Here is a 21,485-nt window from a genome sequence, read left to right as displayed (position 1 = left end):
GTGGGAAGTTTGTCAAATAATTTCTATGAAAACAACAGAACACTCTATTGCTTATATTGGTGTTGTCTATAAAATAAGGCACATTTCAATGAAGAAAGGAGCCTCCTGTATCCTGAATGGAAGATTTCTGGTGTTTTGTCATGCTGAGAGTTGTCCCAGTGTTCGTTAATTCCCTAACTCAGACATTGCTATTCTGTCTTCAGTCTCCCTCTGGGAAAAGCAATACTTGAGTCTCCCTGGGGATGTGGCTAGACGACCAGGCAAGGGGTAATTTGCCAGTTTGGCTTTTTAAATGTTTTACTTTTCCTCTATAGAGGCAGAAGAGAAATAAAAAAGAGCAGAAGTTACCATTTCTTTTTCTGAATGTGCTTATTGATTGTTTAAAATATTGGTAAATTGATAATCTTGCTTCTCTTCCCTTGTATGGGCATTGGCCTCTACAGTTGAAGGGACAGCCTTCAACATAACTACACTTTGTGGACAGAAAGTGTTATTTAACTAGCCATGGTAATGTGAAGCAGGTTGTGTGGGGGAGGTCCTACAAAGTGCTTTGGGATTTAAATTCAATTCAATATAAAAAAATAAGTATGAAAAGTAAAAGCTGCTTTTATAAATTATATTGTGACCTGCTCCATCAGTGTATATGTTGGTGATGACCTTTTCAGAGATAAATCATTTGGGTCGTGAGGCCACTAAACCTCTGCTTATCTTATTTTTGAAATAATAACTTGAGAATGTGAGCTTAAGTGTTCTATAGCCAGTCTAAGAATTTAATTTTATAAATTAAGTCACATGCATAATTGTATGTATACACAGAGGGTTTTTTTTTTTTAACATTTTTTTGTGCTATGGACTCTTTTGACAGCTTGGTGATACACACAGGCCCCTTCAAAAATAACATTTTAAAATGCATCAAACAAAACATCTAGGAATACAAAGGAAACCAATCACATTGAGATACAGTTTCAAAATATTAAAACAATAAATCTGTGATATAGTAATACATGCACTTCTTTATTAAAGCATTAAATTATAAAATCTATCAGCAGATCTAATAACTACCGTAATTTAAAAGTAGCAATGGCCAAAAATGACATTTTGAGATATCTGTGAGAACTATAATGTGAAATGAAAAATACCTGTTATTTCTATTAATGATAAAGTAACAGGTTGTGCAAATACTACTGTGGTTTGTTGCCAACATTTGTAACTGAAGAAAATGCTAAATTTTAGTTTGAGAAAATAAAATTTTAAAAAAATCTTCAGTTTTTCTGACCTAGGTCGATAGATGCACTGAACTTTCTCCATAAGCTCCTGAGGGGTGGCTCTATAAATCCTAGGTTCAGAACTTCCGATATGCACTATATATAATTATAAAGTGTCAGAAATGCAGCATTCTATGCGTGTTCATGTCAGTCAAAATTAATTTGAAATGCAATTCACTTTTAACGTGCATAAATAGTACTGTTAATAGACAAAACAAGTATCAGAAGGAAGTTCCTGTAGGGAAAAACAAATACTTACCCCTGAGGCATAATAAAATAGTAACCCATTTGGCTGTAACGTTCGGAAATTGAAACCTCCTTCAAAGCCATCGAAGAAAGATATTTTCTGGATCGAAGCAATGAAACTCTGTCCACTGAAATATGCCCTGCGAGATATCTGTGTGGCCAAAAAAAAGTGAATATAGTGTTTGAGATAATTATCAAGTGCTTAAAATGTCAATTTCCCACACACCAAAGTCCATGCCCATTAGTGTATATGTTGGTGATGACCTTTTCAGAGATAAATCACTTGGGTCTTGGGGTCAGTAAACCTCTGCTTATTTTATTTTTGAAATAACTTTAGAAGGTGAGCTCAAGTGTTCTGTAGTCAATCCAAGAACATAGAAGTATTAATATTTTATGTTTTAACTTCTGGGTTATACCGGAATTTAGGCATGTTAACCATCCTTCTGTGTGATGGGGTTTCAGCTTCTGCACATCCTCCACCCTGAGTGAGAAAAGATGCCTACACAGCCTTTCTGGGCTTTGGAAGCCCATTGAAAGCTGAAGCAAATGGACAAGTCATAGAGGAATTCCCACAAGCCTTTCTAGCTTAATGATTCTTCTTTTTGCTGGTGGCAGAAAGGAGCCCAAGATGTACCTACAATCACAGAGAAGCTGAAAAGAGCTTTTCCAGCTTTTGAGAATGATAAGTTTTGTGTCTGTTCATTTTTTATTATTAAAAAAGATGTGTGTGTGTGTGTGTGTGTGTGTGTGTGTGTGTGTCTATTTAATAAAAAGCTTTTGCTTGGTACTTACGAGAGAGTCTTCTGGGCATCCATAACCAACTCCCAGGGTTTCCGTCTGCTCTAATAAATTGAAATCTTTCTTTTGGAACTGGAAACCCTTCATGCATCCTCTGAAGTTGATATCTAGGGGAAGGTGTGCTTTGAGGGTCCTGAAAAAGAAAATTAGTCTTCACTGATATGATGATGATGATGATGATGATGATGATGATGGTGATGTTACCTTGCACATGTGGGATATGAAATTTGATTTTATTTATACTCACTTTAATAGCTTTCTAATTGTTCATATTCTCATGGTTTCTTCCATAAACACATAGTAATATCTAATCTTTGTTTATAGAATGGCTTTATTCTTCATCAAGCCAATTTGTTTACCTTTTTATAATTTTCAAGATCCTTTAACTTACATTAGCTCATTCCGTATTTATAAAAATTCAGTGAGATAGAAGGAAATGCTATTATTTCCCTTTTGTAGATGATTAATAGGTTGAACTGTAGAAAATGGACATATTTTAGGTAAAAAATGGTCAACTCTTGGCAACTTCACATGGCTTAACCTATTAAATGAAACTAAGATACATCAAGGTTTTTTTTTTTTTTATTTTTTTAATGTCACAAGAGGTGAGTTAGGATTTGAACCCAGGTATTCAGTCTTCCATTAATCCACTTGGGTCATGAACTCATCTTCTTGGCTATTTTGCAATGCAATCAGCTAAGGCTAGAGAAATGTCTTAGTGAATGTTAGGCTTTGGATTAATAGGCTAGTACGAAATCCTTTATCGTTGAGATCAAGGATGGCATTTTGATCAACACTGTAATCCTAATACCTAACATATTATTAAATATTGAATGACTATGAAGCTAGTTTTAACCAAATTACAATGGCTTCAATGTATTTTAGATGAACACGGGCCAAACTAAGGAGTAATAGCCCTAACACATTTTGCTCCATCAAGATCACAAATAGAGGACCATACTAACTAACAGATTAGTGGGTATATAATGGCAACCACAATGGTTAAAAGTCCCATGTGGCATGGCTGAAGAGGCTAAGAGGGTATCTAATTTGTAAAGGAAGCTTGAGGTTGGGGCCTTATCCCACACCAATTAGAATTTCTGGAGAGTGGTCACAAGCTAGAGTGTTCATAAAAGTTCTCCAGGTTATTCTAATGAGAACCAGCATTGAGAATGATTGGACTGGAATATTCTAAAGTTGCCTCTCAGTCTCAAGGGCGTCTGATGCTATGACTTGGTTGTAATAAGAGATAGTTAAATTTTTAAATACATGAGAATAAAATTGTAATGATACATGATTCATAACCTCTTGGATAAGCTTAAAAATTTCCATATCCTCAGATGCTATTTGAGAGTTCAAAGAGGTTTAAGACTAAAACAAAAGTAAAGGGACAGATGCTCTGCCTTTCTTCCTGCAGATGAGACATATTGCTTTAGACTATGTTGTAAGAGTAATACAATAATTAAAGAAACCTGCAGATCACATCTAGAAGATGTTAATTTAAGAAGGTCATGAGGGTGCATGAATGTGTGTGCATGTGCCTGTGCATGTGTGTAGAAGTAGCAAGTGGGAGTGCTTTAAAAGTTTTACTAGACCTCTTCTGGATGTTGAATACTCAGCCCAGTACATTGTTAGAAACAATAACTACTTAACAAAAAAACCCCACCTTACCTGGATTGTAAAATTTCTGGGGGAGCCCCTCCAATGTATATGTCTGTGAAAGGTATTTTCATCTTTTCATTGTCCATGCTCTTGACATGTCGTCTGTCAACCACCAAAATCATTTTCTTATCATTGTGGTAAATGATTGAGATCTAGGAGGAATAATATATAGTAGGTCCTGATCATTATTTAATAATGAACTTTTTGGGGGTGCCTGGGTGGCTCAGTAGGTCAAGTGTCTGACTCTTGGTTTCTGTCAGGTCGTGATCTCATGGTTCATGGGATTGTGCTGGGGCTCCACACTGATGGCATGGGGCCTGCTTAGGGATTCTCTCTCTCTCCTCTCTCCATCCCTCCCCCTGCTCATGTGTGTGCTCTCTCTAAGTAAACAAATAAATAAACATTAAAAAATAATCAGCTTTTTGAAGACTACTATGTTTTAATTATTCTGATTATAACAGCTGGGACTCCATGTTCTCCTGCTTGTTTGTTCACAAAATGGGGAATAGATTTTTCTTTCTTACAGATATGGAAGTCTTACTTAAATAACCAGAAATTCACATTTTCTGGAGAAAGATTTCCATATGAAGAAGAAGCTAGATCAAAAAATACTTTTGTCATGAGACCAGGTGTTGTCTTTTGCCCCTTTGAGGGGATTCAGGAAGAAACTATTAACAGCTACCTTTTGGATCCTAAAGTGTATGTTACTGGGTACCTTTTTTTGTGTGACATCGTGAAAAGATTTAATGAATCTGCAAAAATGCTAGAGAAATAGTTTAAATATTCCTCTATCGTAAACCATCCTCATGAAAGCCATGGACTTTGAACTGAAAAGAGAAATACCACCTCCTACTCTCTGCATTTTGGTTCAACTTAAAAGATATGTCTTTATACATTTTACCCAATTGTAGATTCAGAGTAGTTGCTAATGAAAATAGATGAAGTATATTATCAGTATACTGTATAACTGTTTCAAGATTAAGGAGTAAGTATTCCTTGTGGGCTCCCTTTATAAGGAAATCCGTGTTAGTGTTTTCTAAGTTCTGGATAAATGGTTTACAAGGAAATTCTCTATTTGCTTACTATCTACTCTTTTTACATTTAGTAGTGCTCAAAGGATAAATTTAAAAATGGCCTTTGTGTCCACACTCTGGCATTTTCGACAAACGTATAAAAGAATTCTATGGGGGTGCCATTGTAATCAAGACACTGAACGTTAAGAAGAGACTTTTGGTCAATGAAGCAATTAAAATGAATCTTTCAGTGACTCTTTTATTAAAAACATCGATATGACAAAAACATTCACTCTTTTAAAGCAAATGTCATCCTGGAGTTGTGTGGTTGGGGTCCTTCGACGAAACAACTTTAGATGTGAAGGTGCTCGGTTTAATTACTTTCCCACCTATGTCATTTGATCATCTGATTAGATCAATAGGTCTAAGTACAAACAAAACAAAACAAAATAAACAACACAGATTGCAATGATTGTACCTCATGGTATTTGGCATCATTAATTTGAGCTTTCTTCAACGTGTCCTCAAGATGCACAGGGCCGTTGCTAAATCCAAAGTCATAGAACACATGTAGGTAACCATTGCGCATTTCCAAGCTGAAGAACATACTCTGTGGAGAGAAAGAAGTTAATAAGATGCGGGCATCTGCTGTTATAAAAGTGTAGATTTAGCTGAATTTGAGAAGTAACACTAGTATTTATTATTGAAACTGAAAACTAAGGAAGTCTAATGACATTCGTACTATAATATTAAAATCGCAACTCCATCCATATCAGCAGTTATGTCTCATGTTAATATACTAAAGAGTTAATATTATACATAATTTGAAACAACCATATCCTGTTTCTTACTCACTTTACAAATTAATGCAAATTTAAGTTTACCTTATTGACTTTTTAAAAATCTTGGAAACTTTCAGCAATTGTAACAGGCCAGCAAATGTAATTGCATTTCATTTTAAGAGAAAAATTGGTAATACTGAAAAATAATCCCAAGGTTTGCTAAAAAATCTTAAAAAATTGTCAGCAAATACAGATATAAGAAAAAGAAGGACATTTCTGTATTATTTGGAAACATTGGATTTATGTAAACAAATATGAAATTATTACGCACTTGGGCCCTAAAAATAATTCAGTAACACTCATATAATTTACTGGTCAGGCTTTCTTGTTTTGGAAGTTTATATACAGAAGAATTGAAAGGATTTGAAAATTAAGGTATTATGGTAAAGTGTCTATTTGTCAGAAAGTGATCTCCTGAGTGGGGTTTGTATACTTCTGGGATGTGGAAAACAATCCATTGGGGGAAAGAAAGAAAATATTTCAAATTCCGTTTATGCTCATTTTAAACTCTAAAATAGAGGGAAAAAATTAACTTTTAGTATTTAATACATGGATCGATCTGGACCTTCATTTTGTCCTTTGGACAGATTTTCACAGACTTCACATGGTATGTGAGGCTTTGAGAGTAGAGATTTACACATGAAGGCTGGTGGTGGCCCCTCACCCATTTCTTTGCTTTTAGCCTATTGCAGTTTATGTGTGCCTTGGTACATGGATTTACATGTGAGAAGACTTAAATAATAGAATATTCACAATGGTTTTTTATGGGGATGCAGTGATGTGAAAATATTTTTGAGACACAGATGTTTGCAGATTACTTCTTGCAAATTACTAAGAATGCTGTCACGTCTAAAGAGGGTTACACATTTTCTTTATAAAATGAATTATTCTAAATGTGTTGACCTTCATTTCTGATGACAAATGTCTTTCAGTGGTATGAAATTTACTAGTTACTTAAAAAATACTTTCTCTGTAATTTCAAGGGAGGAATATTATAACAATGCATGAGAATGTGGCTTTTGGAAATTTTTGTTATTTATGAAGTTTTTATTTTAATTCCAGGGTAGTTAACAAACAGTATTATATTGTTTCAGGCACACAATATAGTGATTCAACAATTCTATATATCACTCGGTGCTCATCACAAGTGCACTCCTTAATCCTCATCACCCATCCTGCCACCCACCTCCTCTCTGTTTGTTCTTTATAGTTAAGAGTCTGTTTCCTGGTTTCTCTCTCTCTCTCTCTGTCTCTCTCTTTTTTCCTTTGCTCATTTGTTTTATTTCTTAAATTCCACATAAGAATGAGATCATATGGTATCTGTCTTTCTCTAACTTATTTTGCTTAGCATTATACTCTCTAGTTCCATCCATGTCGCTGCAAATGACAAGCCTTCATTCTTTTTTAAGGTTGAATTTTATTCCATTGTATATATAAACCACATCTTTATCCATGCACCTCTCGATGGACACTTGGGCCACTTCCATAATCTGGCTATTGTAAATAATGCTACTATAAACATAGGGGTGCATATATCCCTTTGAATTCATGTTTTTGTATTTTTTGGGTAAATACCCAGTAGTGTGATTACTGGATCATAGGGTAGTTCTATTTTTAATTTTTTTTGAGGAACCTCCATACTGTTTTCCACAGTGGCTGCACCAGCTTGCATTCCCACCAATAGGATTCCTTTTTCTCCACATCTTTGCCAACACTTATTTTTCTTGTGTTTTTAATTTTAGTCATTCTGATGGGTGGGAGGTGATATTTTGTAGGTTTTTTTTTTTCTCACTGTAGTTTTGGTTTGCACTTCCCTGATGATGAGTGACATTGAGCATCTTTTCATGTGTTTTTTGGCCATCTGGATGTCATCTTTGGAGAAATGTCTATTCGTGTGTTCTGCCTGTTTTTTAATTAGATTACTTGTTTTTCAGGTGTTGAGTTGTATCAGTTCTTTACATATTTTGGATACTAACCCTTTATAAGATCTGTCGTTTGCAAATATCTTCTCCCATTCCATAGGTTGCCTTTTAGTTTTATTGATTTTTTCCTTTGTGGTGCAGAAGCTTTTTATGTTAATGTAGTACCAATGTTTATTTTTGCTTTTATTTCCCTTGCCTCAGGAAACACATCTAGAAAAATGTTGCTATGGAGGATGTCGGAAACATTACTACTTTTGCTGTCTTCTCGAATTTTTATGGTTTCACGTCTCACATTTAGGTCATTAATCCAATTTGAGTTTATTTTTGTGTATGGTGAAAGAAAGTGGTCCAGTTTCATTCTTTTGCATGTAGCTGTCCAGTTTTCCCAACATCATTTGTTGAAGAGACTGTCTTATTCCCATTGTATATTCATTTCTCCTTTGTTGAGATTGATAGACCATATAATTGTGGGTTTATTTCTGGGTTTTCTATTCTCTTCCATTGATATATGTGTCTATTTTTGTGCCAGCACCATACTATCTTGATCAATGCAGCTTTGTAATATAACTTGAAGTCTGGAATTGTGATGCCTCCAGGTTCGCTTTTCCTTTTCAAGATTGCTTTGGCTATTCAGGGTATTTTCTGGTTCCATACAGATATTAGGATTGTTTGTTCTAGTTCTGTGAAAAATGCTGTTGGTATTTTGCTAGGGATTACATTAAATATGTAGATTGCTTTGAGCAGTATAGACAGTTTAACAATATTTGTTCTTCCTATCCAGGAGCATGGAATGTCTTCCCATTTCATTGTGTTGTCTTCAATTTCTTTCATAAATGTTTTACAGTTTTTAGAGCACAGGTTGTTCACCTCTTTGGTCAAGTTTATTCCTAGATATTTTATTATTTTTGATTCAATTGTAAATGAGATTGTTTTCTTAATTTCTCTTTCTGCTGCTTCACTGTTAGTATATAGGAATGCAACAGATTTCTGAAGAGAAAGTAACATTTTTGAAGAAAGTTGCACTCCGGAGACATGATTTTTCAAAAACATATTTGGAAATTTTTCTATTTTTTTAAGTTTATTTGTTTATTTTGAGAGAGAGTGAGAGAGTGCAAGTGAGGAAGGGGCAGAGAGAGAGAGAGAGACAGAGAGAGAGAGAGAGAGAGAGCAAGAGAGAATATCAAGTAGGCTCCATGCTGTCAGCTCAGAGCCTGATGAGGAGCTCGATCTCATAAACTGTGAGATCATGACTGAGCCAAAATCAAGAACTGGACGCTTAATTGATCGAACCATCCAGGTGCCCCCCAAATTTTCTGTTGTTAAGTGAATTTGTTGATGAAAACAATATGTGTACTACCTATAAAAACTCTCATATCTGCACTATTGAAATAGTTTTAGAAAGAAATTTCTAACTTGTTTACAAATCTTTCAATTAAAGATTTTAATAGTCTTAAGCTCTTTGGTTTGAGTTTACAAAATGATGCAATATCTGATTAGCTAGCAAGAATTGGCATCAGGAAAGATGGAAATGTACCAGCCAAATTCAAAGACAGCTTTTGTCAATTAGTGAAGGAGATTGAAAAATGGTATCATGATTTAGTAAGCATAGCCAATGATACACATCTTATATTTTTATTTTTGAGGTATCTTGTTCAGTTTTGACATCCAATTAAACTTAGTATTGAAATAAATTGGACTTAGGACAAGACTTTTGAGTCACTCTATCTCAAAGAATTAATGAGACTTTCAAAAATACATAAGCATAATTAATTATATTGTTTTTATTAACACTGCCATTAACAATAATATTTGTATCGTTAACAAACAGAACACAATTTTATTTTATTTCATCTTTATTTTAAAATTGTGTTTATTTTCATTCACTATTTTACCTTTATATAAATTGTCTTTATTCCTCATTTTGAATATATATCCACAATAATATGGATTATTATTATTAATAATAATCATTAATAACATACATCATTAGATACTTTCATGTATATTGTTAATAAAGAAATGCTATATATTTATAGTAAGCATGCAATTTTATTTATTTACTTTTATTGATTAAGGCATATAATGTAAAGTTAGTGCTAAACTTCTGCAGACACACTATTCACCTAGATCTTGGTGCTGATTTTCTGCAAAATCCCCCAGTTTATTAAAGGGGGCTATATTTAATATACAACCCAAGAAGTAGTGCACGGAAATGCATCTCAGGGCTGCTTTTACTTACTTCTGGCATCACTTCCCTAAAGAAAAAGAAATCCAATTTTGCTTTCTAAACTAAACCTTCAGCTTGGAGGCATGACACACTCAACCTGGGCAGGTTCCTAGGAATATACAGAGCAGAAAGTAAAGGCAATAGAGGAGAAGATAAAGGACTTTTATTTTTCTCACCCCATTGACCATCAGGAGCACGAGGCCGTTGTCAGCTGGCGTTCGAACTTCTATGTCAAAGCGAGTCACCTGACCGAACTTCCCTCTCCTTGTGATATCCCTCACCACGGCATAACTAGAGCCATCGAAGAAATAGCTGGCAGCCCGACTCTGAGTGAAGGCCAGTTTATCTCTGAAATAAAAACGCAAGGATCAGAGGAACACCACCATTTGTATTACGCTTTTCAGGTGTGGCCCTTTGAACCCATTGTCATGACATCTTCCATGGACCTTACAGTATTTAAAAAGGTGGAATTTAAGACATAAAACAGATGAACATGGGCAGGGGGAGGAGGGCAGGGGAGAAAGAGAGAGGCAAGCCAGAAAAGAGACTCTTAACTATAGAGAACAAACTGAGCATTGCTGGAGGGGAGGTGCGCAGGGGGATGGGTTCAATGGGGCATGATAGGGATTAAGGAGGGCACTTATTGTGATGAGTGCTCGATGTTGTATGTAAGTGATGAATCACTAAATTCTACACCTGAGACTGATATTACACTGTATGTTAACTAACTGGAATTTAAGTAAAAAACCTGAAAAAAATAAATGAAGTCCCGACATTTGCATGGGAGACATAGAGAAGTATTTATAGGTAAGTTAAATGAATCATTTTATTTTTTTTTATATTTTTAGCTTCAGGAGTAGAATTTAGTGATTCATCACTTACACGTAACACCCAGTGCTCATCACAAGTACTCTCCTTAATGCCCAACACCCATTTAGCCCATCCCCCCAGCCACTATCTTCCAGCAACCCTCAATTTGTTCTCTATAGTTAAAAGTCTGTTTTCTGGTTTGCCTCCCTTTCCGTTTTTCGCTTATTTTATTTTTCTTTCCATTCCCCTATGCTCACCTGTTTTATTTCTTTCTTTTTTAAGTTTATTTATTTTGAGAGAGAGAGAGAGAGAGAGAGAAAGAGAGTGTGTGAGTGGGGGAGGGGCAGAGAGAGGAAGAGAGCCTATCAGTGCAGAGCCTGATGCAGGGCTCAGTCTCATGAACCCTGAGATCATGACCTGAGCCTAAATCACGAGTTGGATGCTTAATCCACTGAGCCACCCAGGTGCTCCTCATTTTGCTTAGTATAATATACTCTAGCTCCATCCACTTTGTGGCAAATGTTAAGATCTCATTCTTTTTTATGGCTGGATCATATTCCATTATATACACATCTATAGATGAATATATATCACATCTTTATCCTACATGAATTGTTTTAAATGGATTTCTTTTCCACCCTATGTGCTAAGACAACAGAAGTTTCTAGTGAAACTCCAGTCTCTGGAATCCTAAATCAAAGCTGCAAACAAATTGTTTAAGACTTTTCATAATTGCACATGCTCCTCGGTGGTAGGGAAGAACTGAAATGATTTTTGCAGGCACGACTATTACGCAGTTTCAAAACTAGTTTCCCCAAAGAAAACATTGAGAACCTGGGTATTGTTCCATGTTTGTCTCACGTGCTGCCCTCATGTGGCCATCAAAGGCTTTAGTACACTTAACACTTTCTTACCTGGCACAGGGCACTGACTTGGAGGGATCCATGTTATAGATGCGCTTGAAGTTGTACAAGCTGATCACATCATTATTCAAAGTGGCCAATTCCAGGCAGCCGACGAAGCCAGGCAGGTTTAAGCTTGCAGGGAGCTGTGCAAGACAAAGCAAATCAACTACCCTGTGATCATATGTCACGCAGACGATACAGAACAGGTAATGAAACAGCAGGTCAAGGGGAACAACCCATTGATAAAATATCTTTCCACACCTGTGTCTACTCTGTGCCAATAACTTAGATAAATAGTGATTTTTCAGTTGTGCATATCTTTTTTATTTTTTTCATTTTAATTTTTTTAATGTTTATTCATTTTTGAGAGACAGAGAGTGAGCAGGGGAGGGACAGAGAGAGAGGGAGACACGGAATCTGAAGCAGGCTCCAGGCTCTGAGCTGTCAGCACAGAGCCTGACAAGGGGTTCGAACCCACGAACCGTGAGATCATGACCTAAGCTGAAGTTGGACGCTCAACTGACTGAGCCACCCAGGCACCCCTCAGCTGTGCATATCTTAACAGAGAGGATGGGATTTGCTGAGTATATACTACGTATCTGTCACACACTGAGCAGTGAATTCATGACCAAAATCAATTCTTACAGCAGCTCTGTGAGGTAGATATTCCTGTTCTGATACAAACAGAAGGAAAGTAATTCTTGGAGATGTTCAGTAATGTGTCTATAACTAGTATGTCGTAGCCCTGGAATTGAAATCCTACATCAACTCCCTATCTGGCTGGGCCTTTGATTTTTCTTCCCTTCACCAGATCTCATATCTCCCGCCCCCCTAGTTCCATCCCTTCCCTCATCTCAAGCATTTTATTTCATGTCTATATTAGTTGAGATAACTGAGTTGAACCTGTGATCTGTGAACCTGAAGGCTAGGTACAAATCCACAAGGTACACACACTCTGTAGTAGTGGGTGGGGGTAATATTAATCATATACGCCTGTTATCAGAATGAAATGAATGTTAGCTATCTATAGTTTGAAAGGATTTGACGCTATGAAAATATGGGTAGTAGAGACCAGATTTATATAACAGATTTCTAGATCAGAATTTTACCACCCATTGAGCTAAGTTCTTTCTTAAAATATCAAGACTTCCAGGTGGGGGGATGGGCTAGACGGATGATGGGTATTAAGGAGGGCACTTGTTGGGAGGAGCACAGGGTGTTACACGTAAGGGATGAATCACTGACTTCTACTCCTGAGACTAATATTACACTATATGTTAACTAGAATTTAAACAAAAACTTGAAACATCAAAAAAAAAAAAAAAAAGAAGTATCAAGATTTCCAGCCTACCCCCACTTTATGAATTTTTAAAAACAATCATTATAGATTGTTAATAACTCCAAACATAGCTGGATAGCTTACCTTGAAGTTTGGAGGCACTCCACCAACATAAAACACGGTGTCCTCGGGGTCCAGATCCAGCAAGGAGTCATCTCCTGCGAATTCTCCCTTTTTAATAAACTTTTCCTCTGCAGTGCTACTTAGACTTGGGACTGTTAAAAACACCTTTCCGTGTTTTCCTACCCTGTAAAAGAATTTCACATTTTATTAGCCAGATCGTTTGTAGAAAATATGTTTTTTCGAATATCAAAATGCTAATGTCTCCTCATCGCAGAATTGGTGATTTGATTTTGTCACATGCATATGCATTTACAGAATGTCGACAACCAATAGAAAGAGGAAAAAAGACAAAAACTTCTAATATTGATTGCTATTTAGAAACAATGACTATTTTTTCCCTAATCTTTTGTTTTCCACACACGTTGTGTTCGTGCACGTTCGATAGATTTCTTAATGAAATTTGCATGTAAGCCCTGGGCTGTGGCTTCACTTTACCTTTCAATCTTGACAATGCTGAAGTAAGCAGGCCAGGAACTGACAGGTTTGGAGTCCAGGGGAATCTCCACATCCTTAGTTCCCAAATTGTAAATGTACACCAGGTTATCATTTTTGATTGCAAGACCCATGTATTCTTTTTTGGCCTGCAACATCAAGAAGTCATGTAAATAAAATTCGTATGAAGGAATATCATATTTTGTTTTCATTTCTTTAAGGGACAGTCAGCTGTTCAAATGCTTGGCTGTATACAAGGCAAGTCTGGCCTGAGTTATTACAAGGTTGCTGCTAGGTTGGCCGGTGCCTCTTCCTTTCCAGCCTCCTGTGGCTACATGAGTCTGCTGCCCCCCTGTGTTTGTCCGAGGGCATCCTGGACAGGCAAGCAGGCAACTGCAGGCCTGTGGACATTTGATGCCTTCCGGGAGTGTGCTAATCGTGTCTGGTTAACCCAGGGACAAAACGCAGCCTGCCAATACCTATTGTTGTGCATCTTCGAGCAGGTGCAGCATCAAACACGGCAGGCCTCTGTGTTGGGAAAGTCTTTGAAATGCTACGTTCAGGTAGCAGTGTGGAGCTGGTAACGACGCAGCCCCCGAAATATCCCACAGAGGGAAGGAATTCCTTGTCTTTAAATCACTACTAGAGTCTTGGCATTAGAGTGAGCTCTACTTTGTGAGTGAATGGGAATTCAATTTGTTTGCATAGGTAGTTTTGGTTTGAAGGCAAGAGAAGAGCACCTATCTTTCCTTTTAACTGTGTTCTCTCTTTTAAGACGTCGTGCTCTTACGTGTTTGCTTCCGAGGTACAGGATAAACCGGTCTGCAGCCCCCGCCAGTTCTGGCTGCTTCATGGGAGGAGGCTTCATGTACAGGCTCAGGGACGTGAAGGTCTTTAAGTCATCCATACTGGTTTTAGGGTGTACCTCCACTGCTGACTGGCCATCGAACATCATGGAGACTTGGATCTGGAGTTACACAATTATTCTGTTAAAAACACCCCACAGAAATAGGCATAGCTCTCTCTCATGGTTCCCAACAGGCTTCCCTCAGCTCCTATGGGCTCTCTGAGCCCTACTCCCCTCCTGGCCCTTGTTCCCTTTATGTCCTCACCTTGTGGGAGAAAGGAGTTGAGGCAGATTATAATATAGTTGTTTAAATTTAAAGTGGGGTGAAGGGAAGGGAGCCAAAGAAAGTGACAAAGCAGATCCAAGGCGAGAATAAATACGACTTCCACAATGAACTACATACTTGGTTGGGGTGAACTAAAGAGCTTGATGGGATACCTGGTCAGTTATGCTGTTCGCAAGGCCCATAAAATTAACAATTAGTTGATCAGGAGAAGTATAATTAATCTTGGGTACCAACATGGCTAAGACTTTCTCCTCAGGGGCTTCATAAGAGGAACATACTTGATCACATCTGGACAGTGGGGAGGGGTCTACACCCAGATTTGAAGTCTCTCTTTTTTTTTTTTTTTAATTTTTTTTTTAACGTTTATTTATTTTTGAGACAGAGAGAGAGCATGAACGGGGGAGGGTCAGAGAGAGAGGGAGACACAGAATCTGAAACAGGCTCCAGGCTCTGAGCAGTCAGCACAGAGCCTGATGCGGGGCTCGAACTCACGGATCGCGAGATTGTGACCTGAGCCGAAGTCGGACGCTTAACCGACTGAGCCGCCCAGGCGCCCCCAGATTTGAAGTCTTAAATGGGATCTTGAAACCTGGCTCTGCCACTTACTAGCTATGTAATCACAAGCAAGTCACTTAACCTGCAGTCTCTTCAACTGTAAAGTGAGGACAAAAGTTTTGCTGAATGAAATAAGATAATATCTCTAAAGTACTTTGAGCTCCCGGCTCTATCATTATCATTCTTGTAATGATGAGTTCGTTAAGATATTTCTTATAATGATCCTCAGAAAGGCACCACAACAAAGCATAATTCAGTAGATGAAATCTACGGAGAGGCCCAATAGGAAAAGCTGAACTGGTTCAGGGTGATTTTCTGAGTATTCAGAAGTGGATGGACTTTTTATAACCATGTCATACAAATATTTCTGAATAATTAGATGTATTTATATCCATTATTTAATATTGATTTGGTTAATACTGATGTTCAATAAGTTCAAGATGATATTCCCAAGTGCTTACAGTACAGCTGTCCTATGTTGCTAGTTGAATACAAATCAATCATCTTGATAAACAGTTTATGGGATTAAAATTTTTTTTTGTAAAAATTGAGTCTGAGAAGGAAATACGTCTGCACAGAAATTGTCTCACTTTGAAGAGCCAACTGGGCTCCCCAAGGCATTGCCAAGCCTCTTTAGAAAATGGTTTTAGGTGATTAAGGCCCCCAACTTCTTCCCCATTTACACAAAATTTCCAGAAAGCCATCACAGAAACCTAGCTTTGGAAATGCCATTTCTTCACCGTCACCTTTTCTTCAAAGGTTCTCCAAGGAACCTAAAAATGGCGATTTGTGGGGTGGGACCAATTATCATATATCATTCAAAAGTTGGCTATATTGACCAATACTAATCTCCTCTATTACAAAATAGTTGATTTCCAGTACTTCTTTCTGTGAGCACTTAGGGGCCAATGGTCTGATCAGGCCAATTCGCAATTGAGAAAATAAAACCATATAATTTGGCTGTAAAAATGATGCTGGTCTATACATTAATAAAACACAAATGAGAAAGAGGGCCAAAAAAAAAAAGCCCTGCTTGCCACACTGAAAAGGCTGATGGCCGTGTCAGGGCATGTGCCTTCCACCACCAGCTCTAATTAGGATGCTGCCTCTTTGCCTCTGTGCAAGCATCTCGGGGCAGGGTCTTCGTTGCGATTGTCCAGTTTATGTGGTCTGTGATTCCCCAGGGAAGCCTGTGGGGGGAGGTCAGTAAAGGCTTCATATCATCAGTGTTGTACCTGAGAATTCCTTGAAGAGGTAGATGGGCAAGATATTTCTATACAGTGATTGCACTAAGACAGCTGTTAAAATAATTAATAATAGTAACAATAATACATTGAGTCTCCTATTGGGGTTGGTTTCACTCGATTTCTTTTGCTCTATGAGCTTTGTTGACTAGTTAACTCTGTGGCCCTTAATCTTTTATTATTATTATTATTATTTTTACATTTATTTATTTTTGAGACAGAGAGGGACAGAGCATGAACGGGGGAGGGTCAGAGAGAGAGGGAGACACCGAATCTGAAACAGGCTCCAGGCTCTGAGCTGTCAGCACAGAGCCTGATGCAGGGCTCGAACTCACGGACCGTGAGATCATGACCTGAGCTGAAGTCGGTCGCCCAACCGACTGAGCCACCCAGGTGCCCCTGTGGCCCTTAATCTTGGCTACACATAAGAATCACTGGGAAGTTTTTGAAAAATACAGGTGCTGAGCCCATCCTCTAGAGAGCCTGATGCATTGCTCTGAGGTTGGGACCAGGAATTGGTTTAGTTTTTAAAGCTCCTCATGCAATTCAAATGAACAGATCCAGATGCAGCTTAGAACTACTGAGCTGGGCAATACAGTAGGAAGGTTCCGGGCTCTGGAAGCTGCCTCGAGACTGGCAGTTCAGTTTCATGTTCTCACTATCCCCGACTGACTGACAAAGATGCCTTTCACTGTTACCTTGCTGGCGACGCTTCTGGTCTGAGCAATAAGCTCCCGGATCCTCTGGATGCTGGCAGAAACGTTGCTTGCAGGCCGCTTCTGTTCTACGGTGCGAAGCTGATCCAGGAGCTGAGGGACAACCTCTGTCAAATTTCTTACTGCAGTTAATAAAAATTAACCACTTGAGGAAATAGCTCAACTATATCAACCAATATTAACTATATTTAAGGTATCAGGTGAAGAGACAACAAACACATGGTTACTTCTGTTAGAACTATAAGAAATTATTTGCAATCCTGCAAAACGAATAGTTAAGCCCAACGCATAAGCGATTACTACTTCATGGCATTTATAACATACCGTTCTAAAAATTATATGGAAAGTAAGCTGACTTATAACTTACATATCTAATTTTTTTTTAATGCTTATTTAGTTTTGGGAGAGACAGAGTGTGAGCGGGGGAGGGACAGAGAGAAAGGGAGACAGAATCTGAAGCAGGCTCCAGGCTGTGAGCAAGCTGTCAGCACAGAGCTGAACGTGGGGCTGGAACTCACAAACTGCGAGATCATGACCTGAGCCGAAGTCGGACGCTTAACCGACTGAGCCACCCGGGCGCCCCTATAACGTACATTTCTAAAGGGCAGGATCCATGACAAATCTACAGGTGTTCCTTTCACTATACAGCACGCTATACAGCACAGGTTCTGCTTGTATTTCTTTTTCTTTTTTTAAGTTCACTTATTTATTTGAGAGAGAGAGAGTGTGTGTGCACCTGAGCAGGGGAGGGGCAGAGAGAGAGGGAGAAAGAGAATCCCAACAGGTTCTGCGCTACCAGCCCGAGCCCAGCGCAGGGGTTGGACCCATGAACTCTGAGATCAAGAGTCAGACACTTAACTGACTGAGCCACCCAGGCGCCCCTCTGCTTGCATTTCTAATTGAACTGATACAACAGGTCACAAGGAATGCTGGGCACAAGGAGGTGGAAGAGGCTATCCCCCAGGATGCCTGTTCACACATCACACTGCCGCTGCACTGGTCCAAGAGGAAGTGGAGCTAGATGGAAGGAACAAGGTAGCACCCAGAAAAGTGGCAGTCGTGCCAAGGTGAGGGTGGGCAAGATTATTCTATATAGTGATTTCACTAAAACAGCGGTTAAAATAATTAATCATCAATAATAATAATAATAATAATGATAAATTGAGTCTTCCAAGTCTATGGGCCCAGAAAAGGGATGGTACAAGGACATCACACTAACTGTGTAGGTTATTTATTTATTTATTTTTTAAGGAATGACACACACATCGAAAAGAGAACAAATTATATGCATACAGCTTGATGAGAGAAGCCTAAAACACAACTTTCCCTAAGGTTTCATGAACTCGACCAGTGGTTCTCAGTGTGTGCTCCCCAGACCAGCAGCATCGGCATCATCAAGGAACTTGTTAGAAATGCAAATTCTTGGGCTCCAACGCAAACCTGCTGAATCAGAAACCCTGGGAGTGAGGACCAGGTGATTCTGAAGCATATGAAGGTTTGAGAACCACTGTACTAGAGAATGAACATCTTTTGGGTGTTTGCCAGCTAAGAGCAGGGCCAAGGTCATTGAGCATTAAGAGCTGGAAAAGAGTAAGCTTCTTACTAGAACCAAACTAAATTCAGATTCAGGAGAATATGTCAGTGAGGACCAAGGATGTTTCTTTTCTCTATTTAGGAAGTAAGGTGCTTCTCTATCATATTAAGTAAATAATATATCATATTATCAATATGATAATAATTAATTAATCAATAATTAATATGATATCAATTAATATCTTTATCATATTAAGTAAAATAATAGCAATTTACTTGTGTTATCGTATTGATTAATACAGAGGTAAATATTTGTTGTTTGGATTACTGACTACAATAGCCATTTTATGGTATAATAGTCTTTAAAAATTACAGGTAATAAAGTATATTTATTGTAGTACATTAAATTTTGATTATGGAAATGTATGTAAAACAGGGTTTCCCTGTCCTCAATTTTGTCAGAGAAAGGGAGTCACCTTTTATTAGAGTCTTTATTTTTTTTATTTAAAAAAAAATTTTTTTTAACGTTTTATTTATTTTTGAGACAGGGAGAGACAGAGCATGAACAGGGGAGGGTCAGAGAGAGGGAGACACAGAATCTGAAACAGGTTCCAGGCTCTGAGCTGTCAGCACAGAGCCCGACGCGGGGCTCGAACTCACGGACCGCGAGATCATGACCTGAGCCAAAGTCGGCCGCTTAACTGACTGAGCCACCCAGGCACCCCATATTAGAGTCTTTATAAGGTCTCTTATACTGTGGTATGCTCTTTCATTTACTTTGCTTTGAACCACAAGATGCTGTTTGAGGAAAACACGGAGGCCTGAAACAATTTCAATTAATGCTAGTTCTGGATTACTGGAATCATGGATTGGACTGAAGAAGGAGGAAAAAAACTTAACACAGATTTAGTAAATATTCCTTTGGCCCTATCTTTATAAATGCAAATGTTGGATGTCATGTAGGCAAATCTTTTAGCGATCAAGTTCTAAAAGTAATTAAATGAGTGGTTACATGGAGAAATTACTCCAGGTACTTAAAAGATATATACTTAAAAGATGAACATAAAAGACTTATCTTCCTGTTATGGGAATGGATATTTGTGACCCGGAATAAAATTTCTAGTGACAGGCGGCTCATATGTGGATTAGTAAAGTTGTTTCTTAACTCAAAGGTAACTGGAAGTGAAGGTATTATGTTCTGCAAAGCCATGCTGGGGAACCAAAAGTTCTAGTCATTGACAAAGACATTGATATTTAAGAGGCAGAAGACAGAATAAATGTAGTAATATGTGATTTTAATCTATGTGTAACTAAACAAATTAGGGAGATATCAGAATATTTCATTATCATTGCTATAAATCTGTATTCAAGCTGGCTAACAGATGGTTCTTCTTAATGTTTATTTATTAAAAAAATTTTTTTTAACGTTTATTCATTTTTGAGAGACAGAGAGAGACAGTGCATGAGTGGGGAAGGGGCAGAGAGAGGGAGACACAGAATCTGAAGCAGGCTCCAGGCTCTGAGCTGTCAGCACAGAGCCCAATGCAGGGCTCGAACTCATGAACTGCGAGATCATGACCTGAGCTGAAGTCAGATGCTCAACCGACTGAGCCACCCGGGCTCCCCTATGTTTATTTTTGAGAGAGAGAGAGAGAGAGAGAGAGAGAGCGAGCTGGGGAAGGGGCAGAGAGAGGGAGACACAGAATCCGAAGCAGGCTCTGAGCTGTCAGCACAGAGCCCGCCTAGGGGCCCAAACTCAAGAACTGTTGACCTGAGCTGAAATCTGAGACACTCAACCCACTGAGCCACCCAGGCGCCCCCAAATGGTTCTTCTTAATGGGAACCTTCCATTATGTTTCGCCATAGTCAGTACTTGTTGGTAATAACCTGCTTTACTTAGGTAAGGAAAAAGCAAGGCAGTTTAGTAAATATTTTTCTAAAATGCAAACCAACATTTTGTGATTGACGTTCTTCCCCAAAGGATCAAACTTACATTGATAAATATCAGTGCTGCCATTAGTTCATTCGGAAAAAAAATGATTCTTAACCCATCTATCTAGTGTCTATTTGTGTGAAATATATATATCTCCTATGCACACACACATACATATATTGATAGATGAACTGAACAAAAGTTTTTCTTTTTTCCTAAGCTAACTTCTACAATATTCCAATCTAAAACCCAAATGAAGCAAACTGCCTTCTTAACGAACGGATGTATTGCACTTAATGGCCAGTTCCTCAACTGGATGCAAACCATGATACCTGCATCTCTGGCAGAGGCCACTGCAGTGTTGTAAGCAGAAGAGTCAAAATTCTGCAGATTTTGCGACCAGCTGGTCAGATTGTGAGCCATCGGGGCGGCTGCCTGCTGGACTTCCACTGTGGTCTTGTTAGCTTCCTCCGTGATCAGCCTTGACTGACCCAGGCGCTGCTGAGCATCACCTTCACACAGAGCACAGGGACATTCACTTTGCAGAGAAGCAGGACATTGGTTGGGAACATTACCATCCATTTAATCACTGGGATAAAACAGACCTGAGCTTTTGGGTTTTTAAGCTGCACAAAGACCTTTAAATGTATGTTAATTATAGTGTAAGTTAGATGCAGAAGAAAATTGTTAAGTAGCATTAAAAAATGAGCTTGAAAGACTCTAGAGTCTTATTAAAATCATGCAGCTCACTGAAAACATTTTCAAATTAGGAGTAGATTAAAAAAAG

The 21,485-nt window shown here is 38.2% G+C and overlaps 1 protein-coding gene and 1 long non-coding RNA gene across 3 annotated transcripts in view; both read right to left on the bottom strand.

Annotated features, from left to right (window-relative positions):
* LAMA4 (laminin subunit alpha 4) overlaps positions 1 to 21,485 on the bottom strand; it is a 143,647-nt gene that overhangs the window by 20,937 nt on the left and 101,225 nt on the right. For both annotated transcript variants that reach the window (XM_053904556.1, XM_053904557.1), the window contains exons 17-27: positions 21,031 to 21,210; positions 17,215 to 17,354; positions 14,375 to 14,551; positions 13,588 to 13,733; positions 13,114 to 13,276; positions 11,700 to 11,833; positions 10,152 to 10,323; positions 5,463 to 5,594; positions 3,981 to 4,123; positions 2,304 to 2,442; positions 1,525 to 1,662 (exon numbers count right to left, since the gene is read on the bottom strand). In XM_053904556.1, the coding sequence (XP_053760531.1) occupies positions 1,525 to 1,662; positions 2,304 to 2,442; positions 3,981 to 4,123; positions 5,463 to 5,594; positions 10,152 to 10,323; positions 11,700 to 11,833; positions 13,114 to 13,276; positions 13,588 to 13,733; positions 14,375 to 14,551; positions 17,215 to 17,354; positions 21,031 to 21,210 (1,664 nt within the window). The remainder of the gene's footprint in view (positions 1 to 1,524; positions 1,663 to 2,303; positions 2,443 to 3,980; positions 4,124 to 5,462; positions 5,595 to 10,151; positions 10,324 to 11,699; positions 11,834 to 13,113; positions 13,277 to 13,587; positions 13,734 to 14,374; positions 14,552 to 17,214; positions 17,355 to 21,030; positions 21,211 to 21,485) is intronic.
* LOC128777656 (uncharacterized) lies at positions 18,454 to 19,808 on the bottom strand. Its single transcript, XR_008422917.1, has 2 exons — positions 19,488 to 19,808; positions 18,454 to 19,241 (listed from the first exon to the last, which is right to left on the bottom strand). It is a non-coding gene; the product is annotated as an uncharacterized LOC128777656 (long non-coding RNA).

This window comes from Panthera pardus, unplaced genomic scaffold (genome assembly GCF_024362965.1).
Source record: "Panthera pardus isolate Hobbes unplaced genomic scaffold, ASM2436296v1 HiC_scaffold_17, whole genome shotgun sequence".
NCBI lineage: Eukaryota > Metazoa > Chordata > Mammalia > Carnivora > Felidae > Panthera > Panthera pardus.
Note: the sequence above shows the minus strand (reverse complement) of the source record. Positions and strands in the feature narration are given on the sequence as shown.